The sequence below is a fragment of the Erithacus rubecula genome (genome assembly GCF_903797595.1).
Source record: "Erithacus rubecula genome assembly, chromosome: Z".
Taxonomy (NCBI): Eukaryota; Metazoa; Chordata; class Aves; order Passeriformes; family Muscicapidae; genus Erithacus; species Erithacus rubecula.
Window position 1 is genome coordinate 18,272,606 of NC_136661.1, and position 21,367 is coordinate 18,293,972.

Consider the following 21,367-nt stretch of genomic DNA (forward strand, 5'->3'; position numbering starts at 1 on the left):
CAGCTGTATTTCTTAGGAATTATTATAATCTAGTATATTATAATGCTAAGGCAAACTCTGTAGCATGGAAACCTTTAAAGAGCTGTTTGGTTTGCTTAACTAGTTCCTCTAAATTATGCTGCTTTTTTGCCTTCCTTCTGCCACCCTTCCTCTTGCCTTTGCCTTTGTCTTTACTGTTCCATTCTCATACTGTTCTATTTGTGGCTTCTGTATCTCGTACCATGAGTATAGGAAAAAAAAGCTCCCTCAGCAGCAGTTTAATAATTGTTTTCTTTCAATTCAGCATTAAGTAACTGGGGGATGTGCCATTAGCAGATGACAAGAGCTGAGATGGAACGATGCAAAGATGTTCATCACATCTCCTGCTCACAGAAGTTAACTTGGTGGAAAAGATAGAAGCCAATCCCACACAGGACTAAACACCAGGTCACTCAAATTGTCTCCATCAGAACCTCTACACTTTCCACTCAGCAAGAGCTGACAAAACTACAGCTAGGTTCTAGATGGGACTGCCCTAGCAGATCCATTTGTGCCAGTTGCTAGCATTTAGTCATACATTTCTACCAACCAGTCCATGTTGATTCCAGGTGGATAAAATCTGTATTACCAAAAGGTACTGCATACCCAACCACTAAATAAAGTAAATATAAAGTTTTCTTTTCACCCATTCCAGGGAGAGCTAACTGGAACGATAAACCAGTCCTTTCATATCTTTAGGCAGTTGACATTCCTTTCTCCTCTGCCTGTCCTTCTCTTCTTCCCTTCTCCCTCCTTTCCTTTCCCTCACCCTCCTCCACTACCAAGAGATAAGTCTCTTTAGTCCTAACTGGCTCGGACAAAACAGCTTTCTAGTCCCAGCCAGGTTTTGTCCATTTAAAAGCTGAAGATCATCTACCATTACTAAACAGCTTTATCTGAATTGCATTCTCTCTCTGAATCCCATCACTTTGTAGAGTTTTAGGAGGCTGGCAGATTAACAAACACAGGAGAGTTCAATCTCTCCTCATAGCACACTGCATTGCGAGCACTCCTGAACACACAAAGCAAAGGGCTTAACTAAACAGTCCTGTTACCAGTCTTTTGCCATCAGTTGAATTTACTGGAAGTTTTTATGAATGAAAATGTTATTGTGAAGGTCACTGTACACATACTGTAAAATATAGCTGGAAGCATGAACGTGCCTAGTGCTGGAAAATCAATGCACGGGGTATTTACTCTGCGTAAAATCCTACAGTTCTGTCACCATGGAAAGCTAAGATAATGTGGTTTTTGCAGTGACCTTTTTGCATCATTGGTACAAACCTCATACACAACTCAACTTCTGCATTAGCTGAAGCAGATGAGAAGGAAGAAGCAGGAATTACCGCATCACAAAATTATTATTTCAGAGAATGCCACCTTGTCATAGACCATTTGCACTATCAGAATTCAGTTATTTACCAAGCAACAGATAGAAATGCATATAATGCACATATATAAATATATACACACATATGAGTGGGCTCAGTAGGCAAGCACACACTAATACAGAAAAAAAAGACTAAACAATTTCACTTAGCCATAATCAAAAACCTGAGGAGCTTTTGCTAGAAATGGAACTCCCTGGGCACTGCTGTACAAGCTGGGAGATTTAGAGAAAGGGATGCAAAAGCTGCCATACAGTTCAACCCAGCTGTCCGGAGGCAGTGACCCTGGAAGCTGGGCTCCGCGGAAGATCAGCAGCCAGAGGCAAGGACAGAGAACAGGTTCTGCCTGCGGCAGAGCTCTCCGGGCTAGCCTGCCCAAGCCGTTCGCCGACGGGGATTGCCCGTGCTCAGGTGGTCCTGCAGCCACTGTCCCTCTGGGCCACAAACAGCCCCGGCCCCGTGCCCCACCTGCCCGCAGCCCGCGCGGCCCCGGGCGCTCCCGGCGGCTCAGGCGCCCGGGCCGCGCTGCAACTCGCCGCCGGCCGCGCCCGCCCTCCCTGCGCCGCTTAAAGCGCGGCGGGCCGGCCGCGAGCACATCCTCCGCCACAGGGGACCGGCCCTGGCCTCGCGCCTCCGCCGCGGTGTTGAGGATTTTTTTTTTTTTTCTGGCCTCCTGAGTTTTCCTCCCAGTGAATTTGGGGCAGCTTTGCTTTGCATTTGGCCCCGTGGTTGCTGGAGTAGCCGGCTCTCCCGCAAAGCTGCTCCGGCCCGCTTGAGGCTTCCTCAGGTGCGATCCGGGTCGAGCCAGGGGAGCGCGGCGGGGGCACCATGCCAGCCGCCTTCTCCGGCTGGTGCCTGGGGCACCTGCTGCTGCTGCTGCTGTTGCTCTGCACCAGCCTCTCGGGTGGGACCCTTGCAGGTAACTCTAAACTCTCCCCGGGCCGGGCCCCCTCCGTGTCGGGCGGGCCGGAGCGAGGTGGGCCGGAGCAGCGCCTGGGAGCAAAGGTCCTCCTTGCTCCGCAGCATCTCCCCGGCTCTCGGGGGGACGTAGCGCTGCCCCGGCACGGCGGCTGCCTTTCGGCCTTGCCGGTGTGAGCGGCTGAGACATTTCGTTTCCTCGGCGGCTCCGACCCTCCCCGGGCCCCCGTCTCCCTCAGCGGTCGGGTTCTCGTGGGACGGCGGGATCCGCTCTCGCCGTGCCCCGGCCCCGAGGTGGCGGCGGCGGCAGGTGGCCGGAGCCGCGTCGCCGATCGGCTGTCCCGTAGCCTCAGCACCCTCTCCCTCGCTTACGGAAGGGTTTATTAGCTCGCAGGTGCGGGATTGGGAAGGTGTGGTGTTCTGCCTTGTTTCTGTCCTGCCCTTACTGAGTAAAGAGTTTAAATGCTGGAAAAAACCCACAAAACAACTAAAAACTCCCCACAGATCGATAGATTACGCTACTAAGATATCAGTGTGCCTTATGGGTTATGGGGAGGGGTGCTTCTTGGGATTTTGTATTGCGTTTTTAAACGCAACATTTAAAAAATCCATGAAGGAGGGACTTGAGCCTTCTGGGCCCCATTCCTCCTCTAGAGGCTTTCAGCAGCTCAGGAGCAGGCCAGCTGCTTCTTAGGAAATACAATCTTATTTCTAAAACTAGTGGGTTTCTGGCAGTATTTTCGTCTTTTTGAGGCATTGCAGAGTAGTAGAGAATGATTGTAGTAGGAATTACCAGGTTGCTGGTGTTAGTCATGTAGGGTGAGATTCTTGGAGTAAGTCTTGCCAAGGCCAAGAGTTCTGCCCTGTGTATGTGTGCATACACATACTTTTATGTGAACATCGGTGCTGTGACTTGAATTCACTGTGGTTTTGCTGCATTTTCCATGTGTGAAATGCAAGAAGTTATGTTCTCTTCTGCCTCTGTTGCACTCCTAGTACCGAGAGGACCAGTACTGTTCCTTAGGTGATGGTAACTTCTGTAAAATTTCTAGTAGTTTCACATAATGCGAAAGGAAACATGCTTTGCAATTCTCCAGTCTTGTTTGAAATGTGTATTTAAGTATGTGCACAGAGACAAATCTATTTGTAGTTACTAAGTCTTCTTTAAAATACGTGTGTATTTATATAGACACAGAACTTGGAAGTCCTTGCTAACTGTTTACTTCATTGAGAAGTTTTTTGAGTGCAAGTGGTGTGATACTTGTAGGAATGTGTGAGTCAGAAAGAGCTAATTGCCATAAGATATTTATTTTTGATAGCTGTTAATGCTAAAAAACATACCTGATAGTGGCTGAAACAATTTTAAGTTTATGTGACACTGTTGGTGAAATGATAGCCTCTCACAGGAATAAAATAAACCAAACAAGTGAATCGAACAGAAAAACTTCCTTTGTATTTTCAAAAATTGCACAAATCTACCATCTTCCTAAAGAGGTGGGTATAGCCTGGTTTATAGGAGACATCAGAAATAAGCCACTAGCTTTAGTACTTTTCATCTGTATTGGGTGAAACTGTTGTTGTCCAGATTTCTATTAAATGTTTTTATAGTTCTATGAACTTGATAGGGAGGCATTATACTGTGTCTTCTGTGATGATTTAAATTAAAAAATGGTAGTTTACTTTTTCATTGGTTATTAACTAAATATGTATAAAGCTAGTTGAGCACAGGGACTATCTACACAGCTGTAGCAAAGGAAGTTTATTTCAAGTGAAGGGAGAAGATCTTAAAAACTTTGTTTTGGGCTTTTGAGGGTTCTTCAACCCAATAGTTGCAGTAAAAGTAAGCAGAGGGAGCACTTGCTACACAAGGATTGAGTTGCAGGCAGTTGGATTGCATAGTCTGCAGCTGGTCAGGCAGATCCTCAAAAAGACATTATATTTTTTATTTTGGTATAATATATTGAATGTATTTATTCAGTTATTATTATTTTAGTCATGTAATTGTTCAGTTAATGGTTTTGGAAAAATCTCAACTGTTGTTTTTGTTTTACATTGAGTTAAGGGTAATTTCTAAGTGTCAGAACACTGTTGTTCAGAGCTTACTGCTTTATTTGGTTACCTTTGTGGATGTCTAATTTAGTTGCAGCAAGTGCTGCCAGATTGATTTAGGAAAAGCAATCCCACTATATCTCATCTTTCACCTGCTGGTCCTGAAGAATTCAAGGAGCTGTAAGTGTAGAACACACCTCATTCCTTACAGACTTGACTTCCAAGTTGGGTTTTTTTCCTCAGTTTGACCTGAGGAAATGGCTTTTATCAGGGTATTTGGAAGGCCTTAATGTTGATTCTCTGATGTCAGTGCAGCATTAGGAGGTTCTGGTGGCTGGTTTTGGATGCTACTGAGTCCATGTGAGCTTAGAAAGTACATGATTGATATTAAATTGCACAATAAAACAAAGACATTAAATTAAACCAAATTGTATTTCAGTCTTTTCTTAACTCAGCAGGTTTTTTTCCTGGCTGAAAGAGAGGAGATTTTTAGAAGATTTTTAAGTCTGAAGTTTCTCTGGTGATAGTAAGCATGGTATATCTGTACTTTTTTCCCCAAAATTGTGACTGCTACATGAACCAGAGGTAATGTAGAAAACTAAATTAATGATATCATACTCTTGCCTATTTCTTCCTGCATGGAAATCAAGGAAATGAACTCTACAAGCTACCACACTCTTGATTATATATAACACAAAGCAATTATAGGCATGAGCTGTGACTCAGTAGTTTGAGAAGTTACTCTGTATGACTTGCTTACAACATTCCCTGTCTGGATGACACTATTGAGGCAGTGCTGGCCCATCTTGATCTGCAGTGCTATTCAGCAAGTATATGTGAGAGGAAGAGAGTGGTGCAATATTGCCTCTGTTCCATGTAGTTTGACATGTGGACAGATAAGGTGAAATATTTAGAAGCAGGGGTGACAAAAAAATAGCACTACTTGACTTCTTACTTGATACATGAAAATGGAGGAAGAAAGCCAAGATGAGAGCCCTGTTAGTATGCAAACCACATTGTGGCCTTCATTGCAGAGAGATAACAGAGCTGCTGTACAGCTTGGCACTGGCACCTTCTAAATTTATCATCTTTGGGGATTTTAATTAATATGCAGGTGATCCATGACATACTTAGAATGCCTCAAGATGCTGCAGATATAAAAATTCATGGATATTTCTTCAGTGGTACTATGAATATCAGAAAAATAACAGCTCTCTCTACTCAGTACCTCTGTCAGACAAAGAATAAGACTCAGTCTTCCTACTGTCTGGCTCATAAGCTAGAATATCCTCAGGGCAGATTTTTTTAAGGCCTTTTCTTAGCTGAAGGGCTAGGAGGGAGCAGCTGCCCATGGAACTGATGGACTGATAAAAAAGTGGGCTGCTGTTAAGAACCACTAATGCTTAATTCTTTTGGTCATATCTTCTGACTGCTGTATTTTACTCTTGATCCAAACTGGATGATGGGCAAATTGAGATGCAGCAGATGGTGTAAGCCAGGCATGGCGGTGGTGGAGTAATAACTGTATGCTGAAGGTAGCAGTGCAGAATCTATAGGTTGTCTATGTCTGTTAGTGCTGAAATGGGGTAAGAGTGTTAGTAATGTTCATTTGTAGGAAATAGAAGAGTGCTGACTTCAGCTTCTGCAGAAGGCATGTGGTTCTCAAGTCTGAATGCACAAAATATGATGTGGCTTTTCACTGTTCACTTTAAAGTTGGACTGGTTCCTTGTGGGTCTCTTTCAGTTCACAATATTCTGTGATTTTTGTGATCTGTACATCCTTGTTGTGGTCTTGGGTATCCAGAACAGTTAATGATCCCAATTCCACCCCCCTCCCTACACATTAATTACAAAGGCAAAATGCATGTCCTCTTTTCATTATATGGCTGAATCACTTTCTCTGAGTGCTGTAGCATTGGAATAAGTCCTGGAATAACTTTCTTTGTCCGTGAAGATAGTTACAACAAAATAAATGTTAGTTCTGCCACCCAAATGTAGAAATAAAGGAATGAGGAGACATTTCCATTCCTCTAAAACACGTAGATGTCTTGAATTCTTAAAAGAGTGCCACAACTACTAACCAAGTCCTTTGTGTCTTCTATTGCTGTACTTTTTCTGCTCAAGAACATAAAACAAACTAGAGTCTTAATTGGTTCCTGTAAAAACTGTATCATAGGAGGAGGGTCAGATTTGCAGTGGTACTGAAGAAATTTGAAAATAATTGTTTGTATCACATGTTGACATTAATGTTGGATGCAGATGTCTTTTCTTTTGCTTACCAAGGTGCTAGTGGAAGCAAAGGAGGTATGTTCATCACACTAGATTTGTAAGGTTGTGATGAAGCCCTTACTCTATTGGAAAAATCTTATCTGTGTTAAAATTAATTGGCCAGTGTCAGTGACATGTGATGTTTTTAAATGCATGAATAAAAGAGGATGTGATTACAGCATTAAAAGTTGCTGGAACGTTCTGAGGAATGGCTTTGCCTGGCTATAAGCTAACTGTAAGAAAAGAACTCTGTACAGAAATTGGTGATGAAATAAATATTGCCGCCATTCTTTTTTCTTGCCTACAATGAAAGAAAAACAATTGTTGTGTAATTTTTAATGTGTATGTTCAGAACTTGGGGAGCAAAATGGCTGAGGTGTGGATGTTCTGCTGGAATTATTTTCATAGGTTTCATAGATTTTTCTAACTCAGTTTCTTTTTCTGGTGTTTTGGGTTTGTTTTGTTTTGTTTTATTCAGATGCAGCTATGACAACACAAGATTCCAGTCAGGCTCAGGTGAATTTTGTGACAAAGACACAAGTTGGACATGAATCATCTGGTAATTGTTTTATTTCAGTACCTTAAAACTATAGTCCTTTTTCGTATTTATATTTGTTTGTCATAGAGCATTTACATTTTTGCATACAAGTCTCTTGAAATATAATTGTGACTTTTTGGAATAAACAGAAGTAGATATAGGTGTTTTAAAGCCACTGCAAGAGCTTGAGTGTCGTATCTCCAGAGCTGGGGAAAGCTACACAACTGCCAGTTTCATGACCTGTTGTCCTTAGGTATTTGTCTTAAAAAGTGGGCAATGAACCTGGAGGTCAGGCAGCAGCCAAACTAGTACCACTGGAGGGAAGTGGTATTCTAGCCTTTAGGCATGATAATTTTTTAATATGAAAGTTCCATATGCCTGTGTGTTAGTGAAATGTATAAAAACCATACTTGCATCACTGTGCCTGGTAGCTTAATCATTCTTAATTATGGCTGTGTCAAAACTGCCTGTTGTTCCTTATACCTTAAATGTATTTTTAACAGGGAGCTGACAAAAAATTCCAGGCAAGACAAGAAACCAATGGTTGTTGACTCTACTTCTCCTTTCTCCATAAGGATCAAAGGATCAGAATTTCAGCATTGTCCCAAAGCTCATGTTGGTTAGTGCAAGTCAAACATGAGCTGAGTTATATTTCTCTGTGAACTCAATCAAGTTCTAGGAAGTTACTTCACCTACAAGTTGGGCATTTTTTTGAGATAATGGTATTTATCTAGTGTTAGCACAGTGTGAGAACCAGGAATGCAAGAGCTAATAGATTCAATAACTGTCTACGTACACAAACACACACAAACATATATGGAATGTGGAAGGAGTTTCATATAAAATGACATCATCTGAATATTTTCATTTGATATGTGAATTGAGGAAAAAAGTCAGTATGAAAATCCTGTTTGTTGCAAGACATATTCAAGGCTGTCTAGTTTTTTGTGGCTGGATCTACCATATGAACTAGCACTGGTGACTTCTGAATGTGTTGTGGGGGATCTTGGTAAAAAAAGCAGATGATGCATGTACTGGACTGATATAAACTCAGATGGCCCATGACAATTCTGACACGCTCGCTGAGTGTTTGCCCACACAGGTAGGCTAAGATCTGCCAGAATTTTTCAGCCTTGATATTTTTTCCCAGGTAAATACTTGGACTAGTTTCCTTCTCTATAGGGCAAAGATCAATGCTTGTGTTCCTGTCTAAAGCCAACAGGACTATTGCCTACTGCTAAAGACAGCTTTGATTTCTCTTCTTAAAAAGCCATTTTGTACTGTCAGTTGAGATCAACAACAATTTATTGTCACCAGCACCAAATGAAATAGCCTGAGGTTCTGTGCTTCCATAGCAGCCACTTTAATATACAGGTTTATTTTTACTTAAACTAATTGAAGCTTGAGGGAAAGTATGAAAATACTGGTGGAGTGAGCCAGGCAGAAGGTTCATTGCCTGTGGCACAGAGTTCCTTGTGCTGTGAGCTTAACACGATGTTTTCTGAAATTGGCCAACAGCTTGAAAAGGCAAGTGTACCTCTGCTTATGCCTTGAGATGCAAACCAGTAGCAGGGACCTCCTTGAGCACAGCCACATCCTCTTAACTCTCAGGCATGTGTCTTTGCCTGAGAGTTCAGTATTTTATGCAGGGGAAGAGAAGGAGTAATTCCAATGTGATGTAGGCTTTCAGAAGTGCTGTTTCCACTGCACAGTGATCAGTTTGGACACCCAATGCAGCTCTCAGGCGAAAGGCTAAAGCTGTAGCCCAATTCCTCTATATTATCAATTGTGTTTGGGAATCTTTATAATGCATGAACAGGAGGATGTCATGAAGACCCTTTCCTTCTACAAAATCCAGAATAATTTTTTCTTACAATGCTGTGTGACTAGGCAGAATCAGTCTCTAATTACTGTTCATGCAATGCATTATATAATATTTGACAATAGAATTACTTTCCAAGCATGTAAAAGCATGTGTGGTGTAGAACACTTAGTGTCTGTTTTGGGGTGGTGGTGAAATCTATTTCTTTCTTTTCATCACCTTAATTGAAAGAAGATTGTTAGAGCTCGGCGACATCTGTTAGAGCTGCAATTTATTAATTTGCTTGCTTTCTCTGTTCTTGAAATGCATGGGAACAAGTGATAGGAACAGACTGTGCTTAGAGTTGCTGTATCAAGCTTTGTAGAGCTTTATAAAAGATCTTGCACTCTCTGAAGGGTATGTGATCCGCATCCCCAACAAAGAGGAATATTGGTGGCCATGCACCTTGTAAATAAAGGAGAATATTTTTAGGTCAGGTGTATGATGGTTAATATTGGTATCCTGTTTTTGTAGAAGTGCCTTGCCTGCTGTATATCAGAAATTTTGAGGAGCAGTGAGGGTCTCTGACCATTTTGGAGTGGACCACAAGATGTTCTTGCCTCTGCATTCATTAAAGCAGCGTTTAGATTAGATCATCTGCCTCTGACTTCCTGGCTGTATTGTTACATTATAGTAACTTTGGGAATGGCAGCATTCTGTTATCCTGGGGTTTTTTGTTGGGTGGGTTTTTTGGGTTGGTTGGTTTGGTTTTTTAAAAATTTTTTTCTAAAGCTTAGTTGTTTTTCAAGGTGCATTTTAACATTGATGTAGTCCTGTATGTGAGCTATAGGTGACTTTTTTGAGTCAGGCTGTAAAATAGCTGTGACATTTTCAGACATGACATTCACAACTGCAACATGGATAAAGCTAGAAACCATTGTCTAAGAGTTGCTATAACAACAACCCCACAACATTGCTGCTCTAAGATTGTGGCTGCTGGCACAGGTCTATAAAAGGATCTCTACAGTAGTTAGCATTTGGCAAGGTCCTTTTTCTCCTTTTAAGATGGTTATAATTAATAATTGCCAAATCATATTGATACAACTTTGTGATTACTGACATAGGATGACTTAACTTTTCTGCCCAAACCTTCATAGGTCCAAATGCTTCTATACAAGAACTCAAGCCAGGAGGCAAGGAAAACTTGCATAGTGTCCCAGAACATGAGATAGTCCTAATTGGTGAGTGTTACTTTTTTTGTCTTCCAAATATTTCATATTGAATGTGAGAGCAAGCAAACTTCCATATGAGTTGTAGAAGCATCTAGAATGGCAAGTTCTTGATAAAGTGAAGATGTTCACAGTGAGTATGTGATGAGCCCAGTAAAAGGTAAGTACATTTATGCTATTAAGTTATCTGTTCTAATAATAACTATTTGGCAGTGGGGAATTAGATTCCTGCTTTTAATAGAACTAAAAATTAAACTTCTTCCAGATCAATTGAAATTATAGTTTATTTGCATGAGTGAATCCACTTTGAGAGACCATGTAAGCTAGGATACTTGCTGAGCAGCAGGTGTTAGCAACATTTCAGGAGTTAAAGCATGGAGAACGCAAAAATAAACCTGTTCTTAAAGTACATATGAAGTTCCCATTTGCCAAATAATATTCTAGAATTAATTTTTTGGATAGTTGGAAAAACTGATCTAACTAAAGTGTCTCTGGAAAATTTGCAAAGTACTGGCATTGTATTTTTAGGGATATAATCTTGCAGCGTTTATGCTGCATTTTCTTCTAGTTGTACTAGAAGTACTGTGTGCTTTTGATTCTGGTATCTGCACTCTTAGTTCAGAGATGCCCCAGACATTTTTTAACCACCAAATACTACAGTGTACATCTAAAATAGAAGTGAGGCATGGATAAATTTTCTTGGAGTACTTAGATGACTAACCACACTTCTATCTAGAAGGTCTGAAAGAAAGGGCCAGTTCTGAAATAAAATGTCAGTGCTAATGGCTAAACAATATCTAAACTGCTTTCTTATAAAAGGCTGTACAGGTCCGAGAAGATGTTTACTGTTGATATCTTTTTGGTTATGCTTTTTTTATGCTCATGAACCTATGCTCATGAGAAGCAAAAAACTCAGGTTTTTCTACTCTATTGGAATATTTTCCCAGTGTGTTTGTAGTGACTTGCCAGAAAGGCAAAGGCAGCCCTAAATGCATTTGAAGAGGATTTGATGCAGCTTGAGTAACTGTAGCATGAAAGGTCTGATCCAACAATGTTAAGGTTGTGGATTTTATCAATAGCTTCTCTAGCAATAGGATATATGTGATCTCACAGTGTCATAAAATCTGTAACTGGCTAAAATCCAGATAGTTATAGATACTTACATCTTAACTCTTCTTCACGTTAATAATATAATTTTCTGTGTACTTCTTGTACTATTTTGTTTGGATTAAATAATGTAAAAGCTTAAGTCTGTCCAATAAGTCTCTCTTGCTCTCAGTGAAATGAGTATCTATGCTTCTATATTAGAGCCTGTTAGGGAGTTTACCTACAAAATTAGAGTGTGTTAGTTTTGTAAAGGGATATGTATTTTAACTCAGTTATGACTTAAGAAAATTACTGTGAAACTCTGATTTTGCAGGGGCTTCTTTCCAACGAAGCATATAAAGAGCACCTGTGTTCCCTGTAATCCTGTATATGTAAATGCAGCCTCTGAAGCATTTTTGCTCAAAATAAGGAAATGCATTTTTTTTTTCATTACATGTTTTTAAACTTCTTATAGGTACTTCACTGGAAAAAAAAATCTCTTTGCCCAGTCCAACTAAAGTTGACCTTACATGCAAATTAGATGACCATTCCCATTTGAAAAATCCTCAAGTGACTTGGAAAAAGGGAAGTGAAACAATCAGTCACACCAGTAAAACTGAGAAAAGCTGGACCATCCAGTAAGTATCATTCTTTACACTGTGATTTGCAGATTCTAGTGTGTTACCCTGTTATGTGCAGTGCCCAAAACTAGTAATGTGTATATTGGAAAAGGGACAAATACTAAATAACATACTGAAGTTGCTAGAAAGGAGTAGGGTTACAGATACCTCAAGCCTAGAGGAGGAGCTTGTGTTTTTCCTCTAGTGCACAAAAAGCCAAGTTTTTTTTAAAAAAGAACATAGAATAAGGAAAGAGTTCCTTGAAGTTAAGTAATTCTGCTCAATAAGTGAAATAATGCACAGTCTGAGATTAAAATATTTTAGCAATTTCTCTTTCCACTCTCTCATTTTCCACATGCTCTTTTCCACCTCATTGTTGCTTTGCAAGAGTCTGGAAGGTGTCAGTGGTAATTTTCTTCATAGCTAACAAAAGGTAGAAGTGAGATTTACAGTGAAGATATTTTGAAGGTTTTTCTTAAGTCTTCCAGACCTCTGCAGAAACTCCAAGTGTTGTATAAGCCTTTCTACAACTGATAGAGTTTATTGCTGTTCTTCAAAATTAGGTCAATTTATGTTCTAACTGATTGCTCTCCAGTTGATTTCTGTATAGCTTTAAGAGCAGTAATAATTTTATAAAATTTCTGTTGTAGACAATATAAGAATATAACTGTCACTTCCCTTACATTCCATATACACAGACATGTAAATCTATTTCAAAGTGACAGTAAAATATAGATGAGAAAATGCTGGACTTCATTAGATGAAAACTCTTTAAAGCTATTTTTTGTGTTCAAGAGATTACTGAAATGGTTTGCTCTTCCTAAACCCTACATAGGATATGTTTCATCATTCACATGGGGAACCCATGTCTAATTCAGTAATCTGTAGATAATGCTGTGTAAAGGTGGCCTTCTGTCAGCATGAAGGGTGAAAGTGGTGGTTGTCCAAAGCGTGCTTCTGCTCTTGCACTTTCTTAAAAATGTTGCACTGTTTCCGCATTGTACTAAACCTGAATTTTAGTGTATCAGTGATAGTATGTTCTTTGCTCCATTACAAATCCTTACTGTATTCTCTAGAGTACTAATTAGCAGTCACTTGTGGTGGTACAAAAATAAAGTATAAAAAAAATGTTTTTTTTAAGAGTGACCGTCTCAGACAGCAGTCAGCTGGGAAGTTACACTTGTATTCTGAAAGCTGAAAAAGAAATCAGCGCTACGTTTCATTTGCAAGGTAATGTATTCAATTTAAATTTCTGTTTCAGCTGACCACTGCAAAGCTGTATTAATAATCTTTCTGGCTAGTATGGAAATTGCAATGTAATTTAATAAGTAATGCCTAATACAGTCAGGCTAAGTGAGAATAATTATCAAAGTAATTTCTGCAGTGTGGATTGAAGAATATTGAGCAAAAAACTAAAAGCCTTTAAAAAAATCTAGTAATCGAAAGAGCATATAAGTCTGTTTTTTTGCTCTCTTGACTACTGATTTCCCCTTCCTTCTCCATCTCTGCAGCTCATTTCACTTTCTGGGGCATGAGAATAAAGGATGGTGTCTCAGATAAATTTCTTCAAAAAGCAGAGCCAATAATTTGCAAGTTGAGTCTGAGGTTTGGTGTTAAAGTGAAGTAATGATTGATAAAATGGAAGCAGGACTTGTAAAATTTCATTTGTATTTCTGAAACACACTGTATTATTGCTTTAGTGCTTCTTTTATTCTGTAATAATATAGGAATAGTGCTCCAATGAACAACTAGTGTGCTTCATTGGACAGTATGAGTGCCCTAGCTTCTGTTTTGTTTTCTACAGTAATGTTATTGTGGAAGTAGTAAGTGAAATTCAGTTACATGAAGATGTGTGGAAATGATAATAGAAGCTGCTGAGCTGGTGAATAACTCTAATGGAATTACTGGTTTCTCTATTCCTATCATCCAATTTTTGCAGAGAGCAAGGCAAGCATTTCATATGTGAGGGCTGATGTGGGAGAGATTTTTCCTAAACGCAGGCTCTGAGAAACCCTAACTATTCAAATAATTACCCTGACCTCAGCTAAATTAAGCAGTTGGTCCTCCTAATTCTTCAGCTGTAAGCTGCCTTTGTTCAGTGGGTTATCTACTGAGGAAAACTGTGTGGGTTGAAATATCAAATATTGATACCTGCTTTCAGACCTTCAGGCAGAAGAGACTAGCTTGCAGTGCTGAATAAAGACAAAGTTGTAGTTTATTCAGGCCTTTTAATCTCTAAAAAATAATTATGTATTTTTCTTGTCAGCGTGTGGGTAAGGTTTTGTTGAGTAGCTGACCAAGTCAGTGTAGATAGAAGAAAATCCAAGGAGACCTTATTTTTTTAAGTACACAATAACTATTACAGTAAGGGCAGCAATGACTCAATAGGAAAGTCATCTTTTCCAGAACAGTGCATAGGACTGGTTGATTTATTATAAGAAGATCAGAGAATTGCTGCACGATGGTTCAATGCTACTACTTCTGATGCTGTAAAAAGTACTGGCTTGATGCTTTTTGAGATTAATGCAAGAGTGAAGGAGATGGGAAAGAAGTCCTTGAATCTTCCAGTCAATAATGCAGGGAAAACAATTTTCAAACTGAAAGATGAGTAATGTGTTGGTATAAACTCAGTGGCTTAAGTCATCACTGCTGTAGCTAACTGCAATAGCTTTTCCACAAGGCAGTTTGGGATTATTAGATGTGCTAACCTCTCCTCTCCTTTCCTCTGGTTCCTGGTCTGGCATAACCCCTCAGATTCTGAGGAGTTATGTTTTTACTCAGGTTTGCATAAAACAGTTAGGTATTTGCAGGAAGCTCAAGTTAATTAACACAGAGGACGTTAATGGGTAGTTTAAAATGTTGTGAAGTGCTGCTAGCTTCTAAAAAGGTAGAATAGGTTAATTTCTCTGCCCTCTGTTCAGGGACCCTTAAGCAGCAGTTGAGGTATGTGCACTGTGGAATACCTCTGGTTTTTAAGACAGTGTGGAAATCTGACTGATGTACATGCTAGTGCTGACACCTGTCTACTTGTTTCTTCAAAAGTTGGCTTTGTCTGTGCAGCAGAAGTATTTTGTCACCAAGTTGGTGTGATCCACTTGCAAAAATACTGTGACAAGCCTTGCATGTGTTCAAGGATTAACTGTTACAGAGCCAGATCCCAGAACTTGTAATGGATATTTATATCCTTAATCATCACTAAGGTCACATCTATTGCTGGTATGCCTAGAGCTGAGCTTTGCCAGTCAGTGTGACTAAATCTCTCTCTGCCACATAAGCTTGTTGTGCTGAGTGAACAGGGTTTTTTATCCCAATCTACTTGTGTGTCCTCTTCCCTAAATTGCAAGGGGGATTGCAATTAGTGAGGTCATCCCTTTTAATGACAGCAGAGATGATACTCTCTGCAAGTATTCTTTAAAAGGACAGTGTTTCGTGGTTAAAACACACATTGGAGTGAAAGAACTTTTCTAGTAAACAGTCTTGATGAATGATGCAGCAAATTCTGAAACTGGAAGCTGTTCTCATTAACAAATTGATTTCAATTGAATCCATAGGAAAAGATGTTTTTAGGGAGAAATAATTTGTGTTCACCAGTCAGGAAGGGGAGAGAACAAGAACAATCTTAGCTTATATCAAATTGTTCATCATAATTGCTGAAAGTAAGTACTTGGCCTGTTTAGTATAGTATGATCCATGAAATCTTAAGTATGTACTGGATCTGTACTTAAAAAGTAGAGCAGTGAAACTTGAAGTAAAATTTAAAATGCAACGGTCTGAGGAAAACATATTGGTAAACATCCTAATAAAGAAGGACAGGACAGGGAAGGGGAAATACATACTTTAGCATAGTACATTTGCTGAGCCCTAACAGTGTCTGTGGGACAGTCTCAGTACATTCAGTAAGCTTTCAGGGAACATGCTTTTGGAAGCTTGTGGGGCACAAGTTACAATGGCTAGCTAAGACAAATAGCTCTAAAGTTAAACTGATCTTGTTGGCTGCATTCTGTCCTCAGCAAGATTGGACCAACAGTCCTTTTCATTGGCATGCACCCAAAAGTCATTGTTTCAGCTCAGAAAATGTTTTTAACTACTAATCTGTCAATCTGTAGTTTTGGTAACAGAAAAGTTCTCTGTATGGTAACAGTATCTCTCAGATACCGTTACGTAGTCACATTGTGGCTGAAAAAGACTTCTAGCAGTTTCTGCAGTTGGAATGAGATCGCATGAAAATTGTTTGTTTCTAGTGTACTAGAACTGAACTGAAGGATGCAGCTGCCAAGAAGGAAAGGAGCAAATGGGCAAGGGTAGAAATCAGAGTCTGGTTTATTTTTTTGGTGGGTTTTTTTTTTGGGTTTTGGTTTTTTTTGTTTTGTTTCAGGTTCTTTTGGGTTTTTTTTTTTTGGTGGGGTTTTTTTTCCCACTTGAAGTTTGGTATTAATTGGCAGCTTTCAGGGTCACATAGCAAGTGCAAACGGGATTCCTCTAGTCTTCTGCACAGATTAAGTATCTGAAATAGCAGCCCGAAATGACTCCTTAATTACATCATGTCATGAATGATAGAATCATGAGGATTTTAAGAGGAAAAAATGAATGGGGTACTATAAATGAATACCTAAATGTATTCTTTGTAATACTAATGAAAACCTGTATCTCTCATTTGATGGGGTTTTCTTTCCTCTTTGTTCTTAGTACCAAAGCTTGAAGGAAAAGAAAAACCTGTAATCACTTATGCAAGAGATACAGCTGTAATGGTTTGTACAGCTGAGTATAATCCCAAGGCTTGGACCTGGTATCTGGCCAATGGAACTGAGCTGGTAAGGTCTCCCTCTGTTGGCCAAGCAGAACATTGTGACAAAAATAAGTACAGATACTTTGTACTTTACTGCAAGCTCCACAAATTGCATTTCTGTTAACTTTAATAGAAATATCTTTATGGAAGTGAAAAAAAAAAATCTTCAATATTTACAAATATTCATTGTAACAGGGATGTTGTTTTTGGTTTGGTTTGTATGTTTCTTTCTTGAAGAGGCCCTGCCATACCCTAAATCAGATGAGTCTTGAGAGAATTGTTTTTACTGTACTTATACTGGTTATACTACTTAAATCTTGCTACTGGATATAAAAGTAGTCTTACAGTGGGACATGCTTTCACCTGTAAGATGTTGTATGACCCTTTACTTCCCCCAGGTAAAATTATATTTCTTAGCCTTATGACCTATCTAGAAACCATAGCTTCCCTGAAACACTTTGTTTTAGCCCTCTTCTGAAGGCAGCACTATCCATTGAGAGCCAGTAAATAAATCTGTTTCCTTTATACTGCTGGAGGTTAGCACTGACGTTAAGTATCAGCGTATTTCCCAGTGAAGGGTATTTTACTCTTCCACTCCCTTGATGATACATGTTTTGTGCTGTGGTGAAATCTGTGCATTAGATCTGGCAGCCAAGGATGCCTTTATCATTGGAGAGTCAATAGAGCCAAAGTTGCCTTTTATCTGCTCTAAAATAAACTAAAACAGGGTCAGACAATTTGCCCACTGAAACTGTTTTCCTCCAGTGAGTCTAGAAGGAGCTAGGGTGTCCAGCTAAAATAAGTCCTTCCCTTTAAGGTGGGGTAATTGTGCTTCACAAACCCCTTTTGTTCCTAACTTATTGTACATAGATGTCTATACAGAACTGAATGTTGATTATACTGTTTGGTTAAGCACTTTATCATTACATTATTAGAACTTGCAATGTATTTTTTTCAGGTTCCCATTGATAGGGTTTTACGTGCAGACAAGTTTCAGATTAAGAGACCATCCCCCAATGTAAACCGTCTGGAGATACTCAAGCTCACCAAGGAAGATAATGGTGTATATTGGTGCGAAGCTATTTTTGAATTAGGGAGCAATCAAATTAAGTTTGAACTTAAAGTTCTGTCCTTTGGGGCACCTCTCAAAACCTTTATAGCAATTGTGGCTGAAGTTGCTATTCTTTTTACTACTATTGTCCTGTATGAGGTATATTCAAAAAGGAAAGAAAAAGGTAAGTTTTGATGGGGATATTGTGTTGGGGTGTTTTTGGGTTTTTTTACTTAATTTCTAGCTTTCTGTTGAAATTGCAGCCAAAGGTAGAAAAGTGTGACTCGTAGAGCATCATATATGAAGATGTGTCACATTTTCACATCTGTATTTCAGATAAAATTCTTTCATCTAAAATGCTGCAATGCAAAGAGCTTTCACTAAGCAATACTCACCCCTAACAGATAGGGTCCTGGGTTTTATACAAAGGAATTTTGAGGCTATAATTTTTGGAGGAATGCTTAGGAATGGAAACAATTCTTGGTAGTTTTGATGGGAGATTTAGTAAAAAGGAAAAATGCCTATGTCTAATACAGACCTAAATTTATGTTATCTGTATTTTAAAATACACAAAGGTATAAGCCTATGTATATAATATGATTTGTATTAAAATCAGACTAATTAAACATTATCCAAATAAGCTTTTTCAAAAGTCTTATTTCAAAATAAGCAACTTGGAGGTAATTCCCTTAGATAAACAAGATAATTTGAAAAAAAAAAAAATATAAGAAAGCTAATAAAATGAAAAAAATAACATTTTGTTCTGATTAAAAAATTACTAAATGTACTAAACATAATTTCTGTTGTTTATTAAATAGATACTTACTTACAATACTTCTTTTGTTCTGCAGGAAGTAAAAAAGAGTGTGACCAAACTAAGCAACTGTAAGTCAAAAATTTCTATACTGTAGTTCAGTATTTGTTCTTACGTGTTTTTGTGTTGTATAAAATTACACTTTATTGTCCTTATCAGTGGGATCAACAACAAAGGTCAGTGTGAAAGAATGGTTTATTTTCCTCAGCACTTCATAATTCCAGAGTGAACATAACACTATTTTCTACCTGGCACTTGATTTTGAAATTAGGATTTTCTTGTGTGTCTTTTTGTTTTGGGGTTGTTTTGGTTTTGGTTTTTTTTGTGAGAGTGCCATGTGTCCTCATTATAAGCTCGTTGTAGAAGACTGTAACTGCATGGAAATAACTTCTAGGTGGAAGTGTAACCAAAATGGCTCTGATGGGGTTTTTTTATTTGAAGTATAATTGTCTGTATTAAGTCATTTCTCTCCTTTGCATGTGGTCAAAGCCTTAACTCTTGTAGCTAAGCCTGTGGTTGCTGGGGTGTTGGGAGCTGACAGTGTTGGCTGTTTTGGGGGATAACTCCAACCCCTCAGGAAATTTCACACTGTGCTGGTAGCTTGGACTTCCTGGGTTGTGCTGTTTTAACCAAAGGGGCAGCTGTAGGCACCTCTGTTGCTGCTCTGCTGTTTGAGGGTCTGTGCTCCCATGCTATGCTTGTCTCTCTGCCTGTCCTCTGAAGCCTGGTTTCCTCAGCCTGTTTATCTCTTAAAACAAGAGGAAAGTTTGCTAACAGGTCCTCATTTTAGATATCCAGTCTACTCTGGTTTTTTTCCGCTTGGCCCCTTCTCTCCTGCTGTTTGTCTCCTTTATCTTCTGAGTAGCTCTCTTTCCCTCCCTGAATTTTTTTTGTTGCAGTGACCTTCTTTGTTTTCCTGTATTGTATTCACTTTCTTATTCCTTTCTTTAGTGCTGAAAATACATTTTGGTGCTTTTACACTTAGCTGAACAGACTCAAAGCTCTAATTCAATTACAGAATAAAGTGGGAGTATGTCTTCGGAATATAGTATGCTATTACACTGCTGAATGTTTAGGGATATGCCTTGGGTTGAAAATTGAAAAATTGTCTTTATTGCACAGCCTGCTTCTCATAAACATGCTGAAAATACCAGGATGGTAGCACAGAATAACATTAAAATAACATAGTAGCATTAAAAATAACATTTTTGTGCTTGTGGGATGTGGTTTTATACAGCTGCTTAAATTGTATTGTGTAGTTCTTAGGTAAACACATATGAGGAAAATAGGAAAACTATGCCCTTCCCTGATTCAAGAACTAAAAGTTATTTCAACTATTGGCTGTTTAGAAGATGAATCTGTGTACCAGTGAATGGCTCCAAAGGAACACGTCTAGTCTGTTATGTCAGAGGATGACTAATACAGCTGTATTTGGTTGATGAGGCTGTAATTAAATGTCACATCCAGCAGTGTAGTTAGGTGGAAGCCTAGTGAATCACAAACTTTTTTTTTTAGCAAGAGAAGTTTTAATTTAAGTCTTTATTGTGATATGCAGCATAATAGCTAATTGCAGGTATTCCAGAAGGAGACTAGAAATGATTGTGCTGCCTTACTGTTCAGCTGTTCACTTTGGGAATTTACCTTTTTTTTTTTTGTTGGTTTTTTTTTTTTTTTTTTTTTTTGTTTTTTTGTTTTCTTTTTGTTTGTTTGTTTGTTTGTTTGTTTGGGTTTTTTTTGTAGTAAATCAGGAGACTCTACTGAGACACAGAAGTAGTTCTAGGCAGAGAAGTAGATCTGGTTCCTTAAAGGGTAAGTAAGAGATGAAAGAGATCAGAGTTTACTTTTCTCTTGAACTGCCTAATATTAGGACAAATAAATCCACTTTTCTGTCCAGATATTTTTTTTTAATGTGGGAGTAATGTTAGAATTAAATCATTGTTTAGACCAAGTAAGACACATTCAAACAAGAAATCAAGTCCAAATTGTTTTAATCCAATTGTGTTGTCTTTGTCATTGTGATTTATTAGTTCTGTTAACTCATGCAGTCTTTAAAATGGGACCCAGGTTAACCTGCTTAACTCCTGATCATGAAAGACTCCAATGAATACCTGGGTAGTTGCAGAGATGCATAAGAGGTGCTGCTGTATTCAAAATCCCATTCTTTCCAGCTATATTTTGGGTGTCAAGTGAGTTTATGAAGGAAGGATCCTCTGTAATAACAAACGGGTAATATGACACTACTGGAGAGATTTGGAGGAGTTCTGAGAAAGAAGACTGGGCTTAAGAGATGGTGATTGAAAGAACTACTTGTAGAATAAAGAACCAGAGTGTAGTCCCATGAAAGCTATATAATGAATTTCCTGATTCTTTGCCCACTTTACGGTCTGATCATAGGCTGTTTCTACTTTCACCATCTGGAAATGCTTGTCAGAAGGTGGTCTGTCACTTGAGGACCAGTTCTACACATGTGTTTCTCTTCTGCATCTGGCACCTTGGTATCTTATCTGCAGATGAGAGATGTGAACTACTTTGTGTTCATGTCATTACTGTTCATCCTTACCGCAAGCTGTCTAGTCAAGTAAAGATTGTTGCCATACCCCTTGTTTTGAAGAACAGAAAGAAACGTATCAGGTAGAGCTCACACAGAGAGAAGCCACTCAGAAAATGATCCAGAACTAAATACTTTAAGATCATATGGTCTCTGTTCCTCTTAGATTTAATCCCAGCTGGCAAGTCAGTCCCATGCAGCCACTTGATTCTGCTCTCTCTGGTGAGAGAATCAGAGGAATAAAAATGGGTGA

General features: G+C 39.0%; 1 protein-coding gene across 1 annotated transcript; it reads left to right on the plus strand.

Annotated features, from left to right (window-relative positions):
* Positions 1 to 2,063: 2,063 nt before the first annotated feature.
* On the plus strand, positions 2,064 to 20,366 carry EMB (embigin). The gene is made up of 9 exons (XM_079330745.1): positions 2,064 to 2,325; positions 7,120 to 7,200; positions 10,138 to 10,221; positions 11,771 to 11,933; positions 13,057 to 13,145; positions 16,602 to 16,731; positions 17,674 to 17,936; positions 18,604 to 18,637; positions 20,307 to 20,366. The coding sequence occupies exons 1-9, from the start codon at positions 2,235 to 2,237 to the stop codon at positions 20,338 to 20,340; spliced, it is 969 nt and encodes a 322-aa protein (XP_079186871.1). The 5' UTR covers positions 2,064 to 2,234; the 3' UTR covers positions 20,341 to 20,366.
* Positions 20,367 to 21,367: the final 1,001 nt, after the last annotated feature.